At 40.0% G+C, this 16,414-nt stretch overlaps 1 protein-coding gene across 2 annotated transcripts in view; it reads left to right on the plus strand.

The window, feature by feature from the left end:
- The window catches only part of LOC126235998 (zinc finger CCCH domain-containing protein 13), an 85,640-nt gene that overhangs the window by 20,527 nt on the left and 48,699 nt on the right, over positions 1 to 16,414 (plus strand). For both annotated transcript variants that reach the window (XM_049945006.1, XM_049945005.1), the window contains one exon: positions 10,659 to 10,755. In XM_049945006.1, coding sequence (XP_049800963.1) covers positions 10,659 to 10,755 — 97 coding nt within the window. The remainder of the gene's footprint in view (positions 1 to 10,658; positions 10,756 to 16,414) is intronic.

Genomic DNA, 16,414 nt, shown 5'->3' on the forward strand with positions numbered 1-16,414 from the left:
CTTGTATGTCAGTGGTGACAAAATGATGCCGACAACACAACACTCAGTTTATGAACAGAGAAAATTTCCAAACCAGCCAGAAATCAAACATGAGCATGCTGAATTGCAGTCAAATACACTGACCACTCAGCTAAGGGGGCGCTTTAAATGACATTAAAAAATGTGCGCATTGCATTCTCCACCAGTAATATGCGAAGCATAAACAAATCCATTAGAGACATCAGACATCGGGATAGGATGAAAGTTGAATCGACAAGTGCCAGACACTAGAGTAAGTCCAGTCTGACAAACAGCCAGAAGTATCAAGATATACTTAAGATGAAATTATCTCTATTTGTAGATGTGAAGTTTAAAATGGGGTGAAATTAATTTCTCATTGAGTGTAATACACAAATTTAAGTTTTAACATGTCTTGTCTGGAATGTCCGCTTGCACAAAAAGCAACATTGACGATAAGCAGTTCACGCATCCGTATCTGCAAATGTTTGTTGCAAATGTAGAGCAGAAAAACAATCTGAAATGTGCTACCTACATGGTAGTCAAAGATCATCTCAAGACCAAGAAGCTCAGTCCAAAAAATGCGTTTTTCAAGACTCTTGCTCCAGACTTTTCTTCTTTAATTATTGACCAACTTACATAATGTTATTGTACAACACTTCCCCATGCCAGCTAGTATTTTCCTATAATACTCTCTCTACATATACGAAATTATATTTTTTTGGCATTGGGTGTATAAATGGTAATTGTTTTGTTTGTATTTAATCCCACTCACAGTGACTGTATGATTATGGCATTTCATGGTATTGTGATTTTGAGCAGGCACGATGTTAGCTGCTAAAAACAATGGCTCATCTCATGCAACTGATTACTGGCTTGCTCACCTCACCTCACCTCACCTCACCTCGCCTCACCATACCATCTCAACTTGCAGCAGTCTCTCTTCCCCTTCATCCAGTCACTGGATCTCTTTGCATTGACCAGCTGATGCCATGGTGACTGCTCCTATTCTGTCCCATCCTTCATTCCCACTCCAGTCCCAGTCAGGCAGAATGCAGAATGCTCGCAAAGATCCCTAGACCTTGCTGTGAGTGCTCACAGCTGTACATCAGTGGGTGTTAAAATATTGTGCAGTATATTCAGAATTTTGAATGAAAACAATGTAAAAGTTGCTGCACCACTCTTCAAGAAAACATGACACCAACTGCAGCTACTTCGTAAAGGTTCTCCTAAATCGCCACAGCCTTGATCATGAAATAAAATGGTATTGGAAAATGGCTTTTGGGAAGGTTACAGGTTTTATACTTTCAAGCACTTTAGGAATTGAAATACAGCAAAAAACAATGCATTTTGGAAAGATCTTTGATTCACATTGGCATTTGAACTGCATGTTTGTGTAATACTAAAGTAGAAGTACGAATTACACAAAATACAGCAGTTTAAGTTCCAAAGCACTTTAAGGTTCCTTGCCGGCCGGAGTGGCTGAGTGGTTCTAGGTGCTGCAGTCTGGAACCGCGTAACCGCTACGGTTGCAGGTTCAAATCCTGCCTCGGGCATGGATGTGTGTGATGTCCTTAGGTTAGTTAGGTTTGAGTAGTTCTAAGTTCTAGGGGACTGATGACCTCAGAAGTTAAGTCACATAGTGCTCAGAGCCATTTGAACCATTTTAAGTTCCTGCCTAACCACACTTTCCAAGGAAAAACAGAAAAAAATTGTTGATGCCCAATATTATATTTGAAAGTTTAGCTTTTCGTGAAGCTATACTGTACTTACATTACTTTAACCCATTAACTTTTCCTCTTTGTATGGTCGCACTACTTAACCATGATGTTGCTATTGGCTGATTACATAACAGGTCGTATGCTCTGAATAACTGCTGTCATTGGCTGGTGAGATCATGTGACATGAACTGTGATTGGCTGACAAAAGCGCATCTTTCAACGCAATCTCTATTTCAGAGCTCTGGAAACTATTGTGCTGTAATTGGTGGAATTTGTATATATACTTTTGCAGTACAAAAAGAAGCTGTACACACATTGTTGCACATCAAACATCTTTCCAAAATGCTTTGTTTTTGCTGTAAATTGTTTCCTAAAGTGCCTGGAAGCCCTACTCCGGTATAACACCTTTATCATTTAAAGGACTGATAGGTTTTACATCTCCGAGGGAAAGTATACTATCGCTTAACACGGATAAAATATATTTTCACCCGCTTTATAGTGTGATTTCATCCAGGGAAAAGTGTATTTTTAACCGGGAAAAATCGGGGAATCCACCCACGCCCCCCCCCCCTCCTTGCTCACATACACACCCTGAAAAAACAGGGTCAAAACTAGTGGCTATAAAAGATAAAAAAAGTTGTATCTTAAGCTGTGGTAGCTCCTGCACTGTTTCAAGATAGAATTCGTGAAAAGTAAGTACAGAATTACGAGAGACAGAAAAGGGGAGTCCCTCAGAACAGCACATCAGGGGGTTTCATTGTATCTGCCTCTCGTATCAATGTTGAATAATGGATGTGCAATTCAAAATCTGTGCCTCCAATCAGCATGTTCATTTAATTGATCCTATCTTCTTGATTTTATCATGTATTGTTTCTCCATTAGCTGAATTCAATTTCCAGATTTACTCTAACATTTTTGTGGAGTAATTTAAATGTCAGTTCAGTGTAGAAGCCGTAATGACCACTCAGCCCTTTGAAGTATAATGTAACCCAACGCTGGTTTCCATAACTTTCATAAGATTCATCTATACGTTACCATTACACAGATGACACACCAATCAGCCAGAGATAAACAATAATAAATTGCCTCCAGGGCCATTCCATGTGATGGAGTGGGACATTTGCATAAAATTTTAACTTGCTTCACACTTCAAAATTAAATTTCTGTTGAAGCTGGAACACACTTTCTCTGGTCATAAAATGGTAAAGGCTTAAATATAATTTTGCTAAAATAAAATTACAGAAATGTTGCATAGTGTTACGTAAATAAGTAAAAATAGACATGTGGTGGAGTGGGATTCAGGATATAAAATCCATCGTGGTAACACACTGTAAAAATTCTATGAAATTGCACCCAATTGGATTCTGAAATTTTTGTTCTTGTAAGTAAGAGTCTATAGTTCAGTCAGCATTCATATTTTTGTAATTTACATATGTGATTTTAACATTACAATTATTTCTTCAAGTGTTTGAAGTGGGACCAGTAAAAAACACCTTCATTTCGACCTGTTTTACTTTTGAAAATTTTGGTTTGCAACATAAAAAGTGTACAAAATGTACATATCATTGATATCCAAGCCAGAGAATGAAAATCTTCTTTGATGGTGAATATCATTCATATCAAGAATTTGAAAAATGTCAGACCACAGAGCCCGCACGCTGTTATCAGCTTTAAATGTAAATTTGTGTGATTAACTAAAAGAGTTTGATACTGCTCTGCCAGCTCATAACAAGGTAGTCATCTTTTAATAAAACCTAAGTGTCAGGCTACACAACAAATTAGCCTGCCACCACATGTACATCCCAAAAAACTATTCAACATTTCAATGACTGATTCACAGCCTTTGTCCTTCCGACCAGTGGTAGTGTTTCTGAATTGCTGAGTTGTGCACATGGGAAGTCTCCCTACAATATATCCTATGTTCCCGTAACTCTCTTTGCTTCAACCTTCTTTAGTTATTGTCCTTTACCCACGTACCCCCTTCTGTGTTCCCATTCCACCAACACACCCACAGTCTTTTTACTTCTCTCCTTTTCCACTCCTCCCCTCCCCCTTCCCTCACCCTCTGTCTAACCTCCCGACTGCACCTAGCTGCCATACCCCCTCCCCCACCTGTGTACCGTCATCCACTGCTACCCTGCTATCCCTCCCCCTCACCGCTGCAGCCTCCTCCTTACTCCCACTCTCCAATTTGCGTCTCCCATCATACACTGCTGCTCGCAGTCTAGCCTTGGCATGCAGAGACTATGGTCGTGTGTGTGAGCTGCAATTTTTGTGTGTGTGTGTGTGTGTGTGTGTGTGTGTGTGTTTCCATTCTGATGTAAGCCTCTTTGCCCAGAAGCATTGTTTGACAGCCTTTTTATTGTGCCTATCTGCAACTCAGCATATCTGCTATATGGTGAGTAGCAACTATCCTTTTCATAATGTTGTCATTAGCCCATTGTGGATTTTCCATTGTTTTATTTTTCCAATAACTAACATTGATGCAAAAAAGTATTGTCTGTCTCTCTTCCTATTTGTCCACAAATGACTTTGTACACCTAGTTACTAGCTACAGAATGTATATGTATGCTTTGTGAGGATAGGACATGTGATCAACTGTCCCCTTGATGAAGGAACCATCCTGGGATTTGCCTGAAATGATTTAGGAAAACCTAAATCAGGATGACTGGACAGAATGAACTCCATTGCCATTCGGCTGGTTCCTGTTGTATCATATTCTTTGTTATAAACATAGTTTTTCTCTTCATTGTTGCACACATCAGCTGCAACTGCTGGTGACTCCAGAACTGTGAACTTTCTGCTGTGCTCCTTGCAATAACTCAAGTCCATTCAGAGAGCTGGCTCAAGGCTCTTATTGCCACTAGTGACTTCTGAACCATGTACTTTCTTCTGTGGCCTCCAGCCTCTACACTAATTCATCTGTTTGGAAAGCTGACTGTAGGCCTGTACACATGCCCCTGTTCTATGTACATGTCTTCATGTCCTCCTTTCAGTCCACTTGAAAAACAGACTCAACCTCCTCCCCCCCTCCCCCCCCCCTCCACACCGATGAGTGAGATACTGAACTCAAGGGAATGACAAGACACTACTATCATGCACTTTAGATCTTGGCACAGGTATTCTTGCAAAAGCATCACAATGTTGTAATGCAATAAGGTGTTTTAGTTATCTCCTTTCATTATTAACTACTACTCTGAATTCTCTAAGTAATCTTTGACTGTGTAGTATACGTTACCTCTGAAGAATATTTTGGCAGCCTTTTTACACGGATATATTTTGTTAATCTTCTTAATCACCATGGGTAGTTTATTATAGAGTTTTATTCCCTCATAGAAAATGCTGTTTTTATTTTATTTATTTATTTATTTATTTATTGTTCCGTGGGACCACATTTAGGAGAAGTCTCCATGGTCATGGAACGAGTCAATACATGAAATTATAACACGATTGTAGAAACAGAATGAAATGAAATAAGAAACATATTCAGGCGACAAGTCGTTAGTTTAAATAAAGAAAATCAAGAATGTAACACTGGAATTTGCTTAATTTTTTAGCTCTTCCAGGAGCTCCTCGACAGAATAGAAGGAGTGAGCCATGAGGAAACTCTTCAGTTTAGACTTAAAAGTGGTTGGGCTACTGCTAAGGTTTTTGAGTTCTTGTGGTAGCTTATTGAAAATGGATGCAGCAGAATACTGCACTCCTTTCTGCACAAGAGTCAAGGAAGTGCATTCCACATGCAGATTTGATTTCTGCCTAGTATTAACTGAGTGAAAGCTGCTAACTCTTGGGAATAAGCTAATATTGCTAACAACAAACGACATTAAAGAAAATACATACTGTGAGGGCAATGTCAAAATTCCCAGACTATTGAATAGGGGTCGACAAGAGGTTTTCGAACTTACACCATACATAGCTCGAACAGCCCGTTTTTGAGCCAAAAATACCCTTTTTGAATCAGAAGAATTACCCCAAAAAATAATACCATATGACATAAGCGTATGAAAATATGCGAAGTATACTACTTTTCGTGTTGAAATGTCACTTATTTCAGATACTGTTCTAATGGTAAATAAAGCGGCATTTAGTTTCTGAACAAGATCCTGAACATGGGCTTTCCACAACAACTTACTATCTATCCATACGCCTAGGAACTTGAACTGTTCCGTCTCGCTTATAACGTGCCCATTCTGTCTGATTAAAATGTCAGTTCTTGTTGAATTGTGAGTTAGAAACTGTAAAAACTGAGTCTTACTGTGATTTAGCATCAAATTATTTTCCACAAGCCACGAACTTATATCATGAACTACATTATTTGATAATGTTTCAATATTACACACAAGATCCTTCACTACCAAGGTGGTGTCATCAGCAAACAGAAATATTTTTGAATCACCTGTAATACTAGAAGGCATATCATTTATATAAATAAGAAACAGCAGTGGCCCCAGCACTGACCCTTGGGGAATGCCCCATTTAACAGTGCCCCATTGGGACTGAACATCATTACCACTCTCAATATTACGGAGGATTACCTTCTGCTTTCTGTTCTTAAAGTAGGAGGCGAACCAATTGTAAGCTACTCCCCTTACTCCATAATGTTCCAACTTCTGCAGTAATATTTTGTGGTCAACACAGTCAAAAGCCTTCGTTAAATCAAAGAAAACACCTAACGTTCGCAACCTTTTGTTTAATCCGTCAGTTGTCCAAACTGGCTCTTGTTCCAAGATTGTGTATGGGACTATTAATGAAATGGTAGTGTTTTTCCTGATGCACAATACAAATTGGTGGGTGTACTCACCTGGTGCAGTAATGATGCCCTTTTTTAAATAGTTATTTGCAATGAGGCCAATACTGCATCTAATACTTAGTCTTGTGGCCCTATTCTGCAGTTTAAAAGTTATATCCATGTTCTGTGCCTTTGATTCCTAGAAAAGAATCCCATCATTAAGGTTTGAATGTATGTATCAGTAGTATGCCACCACAAGATGTTGGCATTTGAAGACTAATTACAAAACCCAAAGAGCAAAGTATTCCAATGACATTCTTCTTACCAGCATATTTGTGTGTTCAGTTTGTCTTAATTGATAATCAGTATTCATCCCTGAAAGCTTCGTGTTTGCTACACAGTCAATAGATTTATCATTTATATTTATTGTGAAATTATTGTTTGCACTCTTAATGCTGAAGTGTGAATTGTGTATTGTTTGTTTTCTTTATGTTCAGTGTTAATTTGTCACATACATCTGACCTTAAACATCCTTGAGGGCTTCATTTGCTTTCTCTAGTAGGAGTTCTGGTGTTGTATCAGCGACAATGATGTTGTTGTCATAAGCAAAGTGAACTTTTTCTTCATGTCTTATTCTGTCTGGTTCCAAATGAGCCAGACTACACCTGTGGTTTTCCAAGGCAGACTGTCAGACAAATTATGGAAGTGTAACCTCATATTTTGTATCCTGTAAACACCCCAGACATCTTGAACGCTACAGCAGATTATAATGTATGTAAATTTCAGTCAGTAGACTGATGAACAAAAAAAAATTGTAAATTATGTATATAATGTTTTATATTGCATTTGTATTTGAGAAGTGGTGTATAATTGTCATATGATTAATAATGATGAAAAGAATGCCTAATAATACTTCCTGGAAAGTCAGTGATGTATATTAAGAACAGAATTTATCCCATTACACTACCCTGAGGGACACCGTTATTTGTATCTTTCTTGACTGATAGTGGTTTTACTAAAAAATTTATCTACAGCAAATGGGTGTACCCTCCCTAACTTCTGCACCTTGTTTTTCATGTAAGACGGAAACCACTCATTTGCTAATCCTCTTACATCTTCTAGTAGTTCTAGCTTGTTTAATAGTATTTTATGATTAACAGTGTCAAAAGTCTTTTGAAAGTCTAAGAATATGCCTGCAGCACAGTAATCCTCGTCAAGTTCTTCAAATACCACTTTCGTGAACTGTGTAATGGCATATTGTACTTCTCCCAATTTGGAAACCAGTCTTTGATTAGTTCTGTAAGGTTTAACCATTACTTGTGGTTTCATTGTTCAGTACTTTTAAAAAAAATATACAACTTCACTATTATTTAACTGTTCAGCAGTACATCAATAGAGGACACCACAAATCTCGGATGTCATGTTTTTTTCCCGTTCAACCATGTAAGCAATGGCTTCAGTTCATGTTAGACTGTAGTATTTTCTACATCAATCAATATTATGTACTCTGTGACACTTTGGACTAATGGTACTTGTTGTTAAATGGTATGTAACAGTGTGGTACTTACATTCACACTTACAATACATCGTTAGCCATCTTATATTTGTTCCTGATTCCTGTTTTGTAATTTTTAGCACTAGGGATGAATTGTAATAGATGAAATCTAGATCTGCTGTTCTTTTCTCCATTGTCTGTGTTCAGCAATTGCTGCCCACGATGGCATCATATGGATTCCAGTCTAATTAAGCTATGTTTCAGTATAAAGATTGTATTTATTGATATATAACTCACTAATCTATCTTTCATGATTGATTCACTTATTTTGAAGAATGCAGGAAGTAGTAAAACTAGCCTGTAGTTTTCACTATTCTCCACATTCCCTTTCTTTCAAGGGTACTACTCATAGATCACCTCTGTAGCCAAATGGTTAGCGTCACTGCCTTCAATGTGGAACCCTGGTTTTTTGCTACCTCCTCTTATTTTTTCTGGTACATGATCTACTCAGCCTTTGTAAGGTCATATGAGGAGCAACTCGAATAACAAAGCATGGAGATCATCTGGATTCATCTACTGGTAATAACAGTTGGAGAGATTGGCAGCATGCCGATCACATGTCACATGATCATATATCACTCCTTGTACTGCATTGCAGGGAATAATCCGCCAGCTGGAACAGGTCTAAGGCCTAATCCTGAGTGGCCTTTTGATTTTTTACAGGTCACATGGGCTTGCGTACTCTGGAGAAATAGCTGAACTAAAGAACTTGTTTATTTTGTTTCTTAATGGGACTTGTATGTTCTCTGTGCGTGCCTTCGGAACAGAGTTTTGAACCTTATCTAAATGTGCTGACTTCATGTTTTATAATTTCTGTATTGGCTTCATGACCTCTTTCCATTACAGGGTGAAGCTGACATCCAGTAATCCCCCTCTCCCCCTCATCAAAAAGGTCACATCTTGTTCATCATTGTCTACTATTATGATTCATCCAATGAAGTGCTTAACTGAATTTTTGGTTGCATGTTTATCAATTTTTTCTCTCGTATTTGATTATTAATTTCATTATTTGGTGTGTGCTTAGAAATAACTGTTGCAAATTTCCATGAAATAAATTCTAAAGCATTTTTGATGATGGAATGTTCTTCATAAATTATTGTGCACAGGGACAGAGCTTCCACGTAGTGAACAGAGTGAGTGTCATGTATTGCATGGATGTAATGAATAACTGCTTGAAGTAAAAACTTAAGACTGTTCAACTTGATCCTTATGAAAAAATGTCATCACAACTGCATATCTCTCTCTCTCTCTCTCTCTCTCTCTCTCTCTCTCTCTCTCTCGTTCCCAACTATATAAAATGACATTGCATTTCTCACCTGATATTTTCCAGCCGAAACCACATGCAAAACCATTTCCCAAGTTCACCACCAATCCATCAACACTGGCTTTCCCTGAACTTCATTATTTATTATGCTTAGTATAAAGAATACTTTAACCACGCCAGGACTATTTCTACTTGAAGAAATATTAAGAAAAACACACAACCTAGTAAATATCAATCTTTACTAAGTATCTAAAAATTTGAATGTCTCTCTCTTTTAAGAAATTTTTTTTAAGTTTGTAAAAAATAACTAGAAATTCATTAAAATTAGGGAATAAGTAGCCAACTAGAATTTCATTAAAATTAAGGAATAATTGCATTTTTCAGTGTCCTCAAACCAGTCTTTTTAAGCTGTGACACAGTGGGATAACTAATAAGAAATATATGATATGATTTTCCATGGTATTTCTTACTGATAAAATATATTGCACTGAATATATCATTAGTTCTTTTTTACATAACATAGACATTAATATTTTACTGTGACCAAATGGGACAATAAAACAGTACATTTTTTGATACATTAAAAATTATGACAGCACAACAGTTGAATTTTACATATTAGTAATAGGAGTACTAAAGAATTTATAAAATACGCACAGCAAATTAATCATTCCTTACCTTCTGAAGCTTTTGTTCAATAGCTTGCTATCCTACCAACAGATACCTAGATTCATATCCACATTTACAGATAAATTACTGTGTTTCATGTGTATTTTATACAGTGTAGGCAACTTGAACTTTGCTCCAACAAATTTACATACAATAATCAAGGATTTATTTTTTTGTGAATTTGGTTTTACTTTTGGTGGAATGGCTCTCCACTAAGGCACTATCGTTATTCCAAAATTACTTTCAAATGTGTTAAAGCAGAGTTACCCATTTTTCACCAACTTTATATGACTAACATTGAGCAGCACTTAATCTAGTGTGTAGCAGAGTGTAGTGATGCTTTCACCGTGAAAGTGCATATTGATTGGGTGTAAAATTGGAAAGACTTTGCATGAAGTTTGACTGTGCAAACATTAATATGGACCTACATCCCCTGATCTGTTGCTTATTCTGAAGATCAGTCCTTATTATCCTCATTTTTTTCCAGATGAATTGACCACTTATTGTGTAATGAAATTTTTGTGCAGACAGTTCTGAATTAGTTGTGAAAGACAAGCACAATTCGTATAATGGCTGCATTTATACAAATGAACAGACTAGAGTGGAATATATTTCATAATGAGTAATACCATCCTGTATGTAAGGTTGAAATATGTCATGCTTGAGTGTGGTTATATTCTATTAAAATATGATGTGCTTATGTTACGGTTACTTCTTTTTTAGGATCACTCATACTGTTATTTTAGAAGATCCATATGATGATCCTCCGGGACTAATTGTGCCCGATTCTTCTCCTCTGCCAACTAAGGAAAATCTACAGGTTAGTGCTCCTTAGTAACTTCAGTTCCATATTTTCCTATAATTGTTTCATTTTATCAGAATTTTCTTTGTATATGCTCCTGAAATAATTATGAAGTGTCAGTAATGTATTGCATTCACGATTTTGTTACAGTTGTTTCCTGTATATAAAAAATCGTCTTGTAGATAGATGCATTACTAAGGGATGTTCTCATTGCGTGAAGAGGACATCAGTGTATAGTTTTGCACTTATAGTGTGAAAGATAAATTAGCACTATGCTGAAAGGCGTCATTTCTGTTGCTGTAGTTAGAGCCAGATCTGAAACCTTCAATCAAATGTATGATTGTAACAGTAGGTTGCAGTTGATGATATACGAAAGTGGTTTGATAAATTTGGTAAATTTCCATGCCCCTTCATGGTTGGTAAGCTTGATCATTCCAAGGATCATATAATGAATTTCAACAACATACAGCATACAGTTCATTGTCAACAGCTGTCAATGTTTCTACTGTTATTGACAGTGGAGAAAATCGTGTTTCGTGCTGTTATTGAACATTTTCATTGGATGGGTTGGACTGCCACCAAACTCAAAACAGAATTGGGTGAAGTTCACGTGGACTCTGCACCATCATTGAAGACTGTTTACTTTTGGATTAATGAATTTAAACATGGTCAGACTTGCACAGAAGGTGAAGCTTGCTCCAGCTGTCCAATTGAGATCACCACAAAGGAAATCGTTGACAAAATCTGTGATATGGTAATGCAAGACCATCAAATAAAAATTTATGAGATTGCTGAGACTGTGGGCATTTCAGATGAGTGAGTGCATAATATCCTGCACCGAGAATTGGCTATGAAGAAGCTGTGTGTGAGGTGGGTGCTGCAGTTGCTCACTGTCAATCAAAAGCACATCTGTTACAGCATTTCAAAACAATGTCTGTTGTTGTTTAATTGCAATCCACAAGACTTTGTTATGCTGATTTATGACTGTCAACGAAAGCTTGATCTGTTATCGGACATCCGAGCGGAAGCATCCGTTTCTTCCTGTCTGCTTTGACCCATGACATAAGGGTGTCATGGTGTGTGACGTCATTACGGTGCAGAGTTTATGAGTTGGTTGTGTTTGTAGATGTCTTATTGTGTTTGATGGCGCCGTGTGTGTGTGTGTGTGTGTGTGTGTGTGTGTGTGTGTGTGTGTGTGTGTGTGTGTGTGTGCATCGCCGAAATTTGTTGGTAGTAAGTAAATATTTTTTTGTCTATTTTTCTCAAGTTGTAATGTTTTGTGTATTTATCGTTCATTGAATGGGTTTTAATTTACGCAGGGATGTTTGCCTTTTTAATTTTTTGAGGTGTTGTGGTTTTGTTTTTCGTAGTTGTAGGCATTGGTTTTTTCATATCAATAGTTGTGGTTGATCTATATAGGTCAAGGGCAATGACCGATTCCATTGTTCATAGTTTTAAATGTGGGTATTGGTGTTTCGGTATCGTCAGCTGTGGTCAAGGGAAATGTCTGATTCGAATTTTCGATTTTCGTAGTTTTTGCTGTAGGCATTGGCGTTTTGGTATCGTCAGCTGCGGTTGACCTGTATAAGTCAAGGGAAGTGTCCGATAACTGAAGATGGAAACATTCCACGTGGGAAAAATATATCTAAAAACAAAGATGATGTGACTTACTGAACGAAAGCGCTGGCGGGTCAATAGACACACAAACAAACACACACACAAAATTCAAGCTTTCGCAACAAACTGTTGCCTCATCAGGAAAGAGGGGAAGGAGAGGGAAAGGAGCGGAAAGACTTACCTTAGGGGGAAAAAAGGACAGGTATACACTCGCGCACACACACACATATCCATCCACACATATACAGACACAAGCAGACATAGACACATCGTGTGTGTGTGTGTGTGTGTGTGTGTGTGTGTGTGTGTGTGTGTGCGAGTGTATACCCGTCCTTTTTTCCCCCTAAGGTAAGTCTTTCCGCTCCCGGGATTGGAATGACTCCTTACCCTCTCCCTTAAAACCCACATCCTTTCGTCTTTCCCTTTCCTTCCCTCTTTCCTGATGAGGCAACAGTTTGTTGCGAAAGCTTGAATTTTGTGTGTATGTTTGTGTTCGTTTGTGTGTCTGTCGACCTGCCAGCACTTTCATTTGGTAAGTCGCATCATCTTTGTATTTAGAAATATTTTTCCTACATGGAATGTTTAGAGGGAAACATTCCACGTGGGAAAAATATATCTAAAAACAAAGATGATGTGACTTACCGAACGAAAGCGCTGGCAGGTCGATAGACACACAAACAAACACAAACACACGCACACACAAAATTCAAGCTTTCGCAACAAACTGTTGCCTCATCAGGAAAGAGGGAAGGAGAGGGAAAGACGAAAGGATGTGGGTTTTAAGGGAGAGTGTAAGGAGTCATTCCAATCCCGGGAGCGGAAAGACTTACCTTAGGGGGAAAAAAGGACGGGTATACACTCGCGCACACACACACACACACATATCCATCCGCACATACACAGACACAGACACATAAATATGTCTGCTTGTGTCTGTGTATGTGCGGATGGATATGTGTGTGTGTGCGAGTGTATACCCGTCCTTTTTTCCCCCTAAGGTAAGTCTTTCCGCTCCCGGGATTGGAATGACTCCTTACACTCTCCCTTAAAACCCACATCCTTTCGTCTTACCCTCTCCTTCCCTCTTTCCTGACGAGGCAACAGTTTGTTGCGAAAGCTTGAATTTTGTGTGTGTGTGTTTGTGTTTGTGTGTCTATCGACCTGCCAGCGCTTTCGTTCAGTAAGTCACGTCATCTTTGTTTTGATGAGACTTACCAAACAAAAGCGCTGGCAGGTCGATAGACACACAAACAAACATACACACAAAATTCTAGCTTTCGCAACAAACTGTTGCCTCATCAGGAAAGAGGGAAGGAGAGGGAAAGACGAAAGGATGTGGGTTTTAAGGGAGAGTGTAAGGAGTCATTCCAATCCCGGGAGCGGAAAGACTTACCTTAGGGGGAAAAAAGGACGGGAATACACTCGCACACACACACATATCCATCCGCATATACACAGACACAAGCAGACATTTTCAAGACAAAGATGATGTGACTTACCAAATGAACATATACAGACACAAGCAGACATATTTAAAGACAAAGAGTTTGGGCAGAGATGTCAGTCGAGGCAGAAGTGCAGAGGCAAAGATGTTGTTGAATGACAGGTGAGGTATGAGTGGCGGCAACTTGAAATTAGCGGAGATTGAGGCCTGGTGGATAACGAGAAGAGAGGATATATTGAAGAGCACGTTCCCATCTCCGGAGCTTGGATAGGTTGGTGTTAGTGGGAAGTATCCAGATAACCCGGACGGTGTAACACTGCACCAAGATGTGCTGGCCGTGCACCAAGGCATGTTTAGCCACAGGGTGATCCTCATTACCAACAAACACTGTCTGCCTGTGTCCATTCATGCGAATGGACAGTTTGTTGCTGGTCATTCCCACATAGAATGCATCACAGTGTAGGCAGGTCAGTTGGTAGATCACGTGGGTGCTTTCACACGTGGCTCTGCCTTTGATCGTGTACACCTTCCGGGTTACAGGACTGGAGTAGGTGGTGGTGGGAGGGTGCATGGGACAGGTTTTACACCGGGGGCGGTTACAAGGGTAAGAGCCAGATGGTAGGGAAGGTGGTTTGGGGATTTCATAGGGATGAACTAAGAGGTTACGAAGGTTAGGTGGACGGCGGAAAGACACTCTTGGTGGAGTGGGGAGGATTTCATGAAGGATGGATCTCACTTCAGGGCAGGATTTGAGGAAGTCGTATCCCTGCTGGAGAGCCACATTCAGAATCTGATCCAGTCCCGGAAAGTATCCTGTCACAAGTGGGGCACTTTTGTGGTTCTTCTGTGGGAGGTTCTGGGTTTGAGAGGATGAGGAAGTGGCTCTGGTTATTTGCTTCTGTACCAGGTCAGGAGGGTAGTTGCGGGATGCGAAAGCTGTTGTCAGGTTGTTGGTGTAGTGCTTCAGTGATTCCGGACTGGAGCAGATTCGTTTGCCACGAAGACCTAGGCTGTAGGGAAGGGACCGTTTGATGTGGAATGGGTGGCAGCTGTCGTAATGGAGGTACTGTTGCTTGTTGGTGGGTTTGATGTGGACGGACGTGTGAAGCTGGCCATTGGACAGGTGGAGGTCAACATCAAGGAAAGTGGCATGGGATTTGGAGTAGGACCAGGTGAATGTGATGGAACCAAAGGAGTTGAGGTTGGAGAGGAAATTCTGGAGTTCTTCTTCACTGTGAGTCCAGATCATGAAGATGTCATCAATAAATCTGTACCAAACTTTGGGTTGGCAGGCCTGGGTAACCAAGAAGGCTTCCTCTAAGCGACCCATGAATAGGTTGGCGTATGAAGGGGCCATCCTGGTACCCATGGCTGTTCCCTTTAATTGTTGGTATGTCTGGTCTTCAAAAGTGAAGAAGTTGTGGGTCAGGATGAAGCTGGCTGAGGTAATGAGGAAAGAGGTTTTAGGTAGGGTGGCAGATGATCGGCGTGAAAGGAAGTGCTCCATCGCAGCGAGGCCCTGGACGTGCGGGATATTTGTGTATAAGGAAGTGGCATCAATGGTTACAAGGATGGTTTCTGGGGGTAACGGATTGGGTAAGGATTCCAGGCGTTCGAGAAAGTGGTTGGTGTCTTTGATGAAGGACGGGAGACTGCATGTAATGGGTTGAAGGTGTTGATCTACGTAGGCAGAGATATGTTCTGTGGGGGCTTGGTAACCAGCTACAATGGGGCGGCCGGGATGATTGGGTTTGTGAATTTTAGGAAGAAGGTAGAAGGTAGGGGTGCGGGGTGTCGGTGGGATCAGGAGGTTGATGGAGTCAAGTGAAAGGTTTTGTAGGGGGCCTAAGGTTCTGAGGATTCCTTGAAGCTCCGCCTGGATATCAGGAATGGGATTACCTTGGCAAACTTTGTATGTGGTGTTGTCTGAAAGCTGACGCAGTCCCTCAGCCACATACTCCCGACGATCAAGTACCACAGTCGTGGAACCCTTGTCCGCCGGAAGAATGACGATGGACTGGTCAAGCCTTCAGATCACGGATAGCCTGGGCTTCAGCAGTGGTGATGTTGGGAGTAGGATTAAGGTTTTTTAAGAAGGATTGAGAGGCAAGGCTGGAAGTCAGAAATTCCTGGAAGGTTTGGAGAGGGTGATTTTGAGGAAGAGGAGGTGGGTCCCGCTGTGACGGAGGACGGAACTGTTCCAGGCAGGGTTCAATTTGGATAGTGTCTTGGGGAGTTGAATCATTAGGGGTAGGATTAGGATCATTTTTCTTCGTGGCAAAGTGATACTTCCAGCAGAGAGTACGAGTGTGGGACAGTAAATCTTTGACGAGGGCTGTTTGGTTGAATCTGGGAGTGGGGCTGAAGGTGAGGCCTTTAGATAGGACAGAGGTTTCGGATTGGGAGAGAGGTTTGGAGGAAAGGTTAACTACTGAATTAGGGTGTTGTGGTACCAGATTGTGTTGATTGGAATTTTGAGGTTTTGGAGGGAGTGGAGCTGTAAGTGGGAGATTGAGTAGATGGGAGAGACTGGGTTTGTGCGCAATGAGAGGTGGTTGAGGTTTGCTGGAAAGGTTGTGAAGGGTGAGTGAGTTGCCTTTCCGGAGGTGGGAAACC

Source organism: Schistocerca nitens, chromosome 2 (assembly GCF_023898315.1).
Source record: "Schistocerca nitens isolate TAMUIC-IGC-003100 chromosome 2, iqSchNite1.1, whole genome shotgun sequence".
Taxonomy (NCBI): Eukaryota; Metazoa; Arthropoda; class Insecta; order Orthoptera; family Acrididae; genus Schistocerca; species Schistocerca nitens.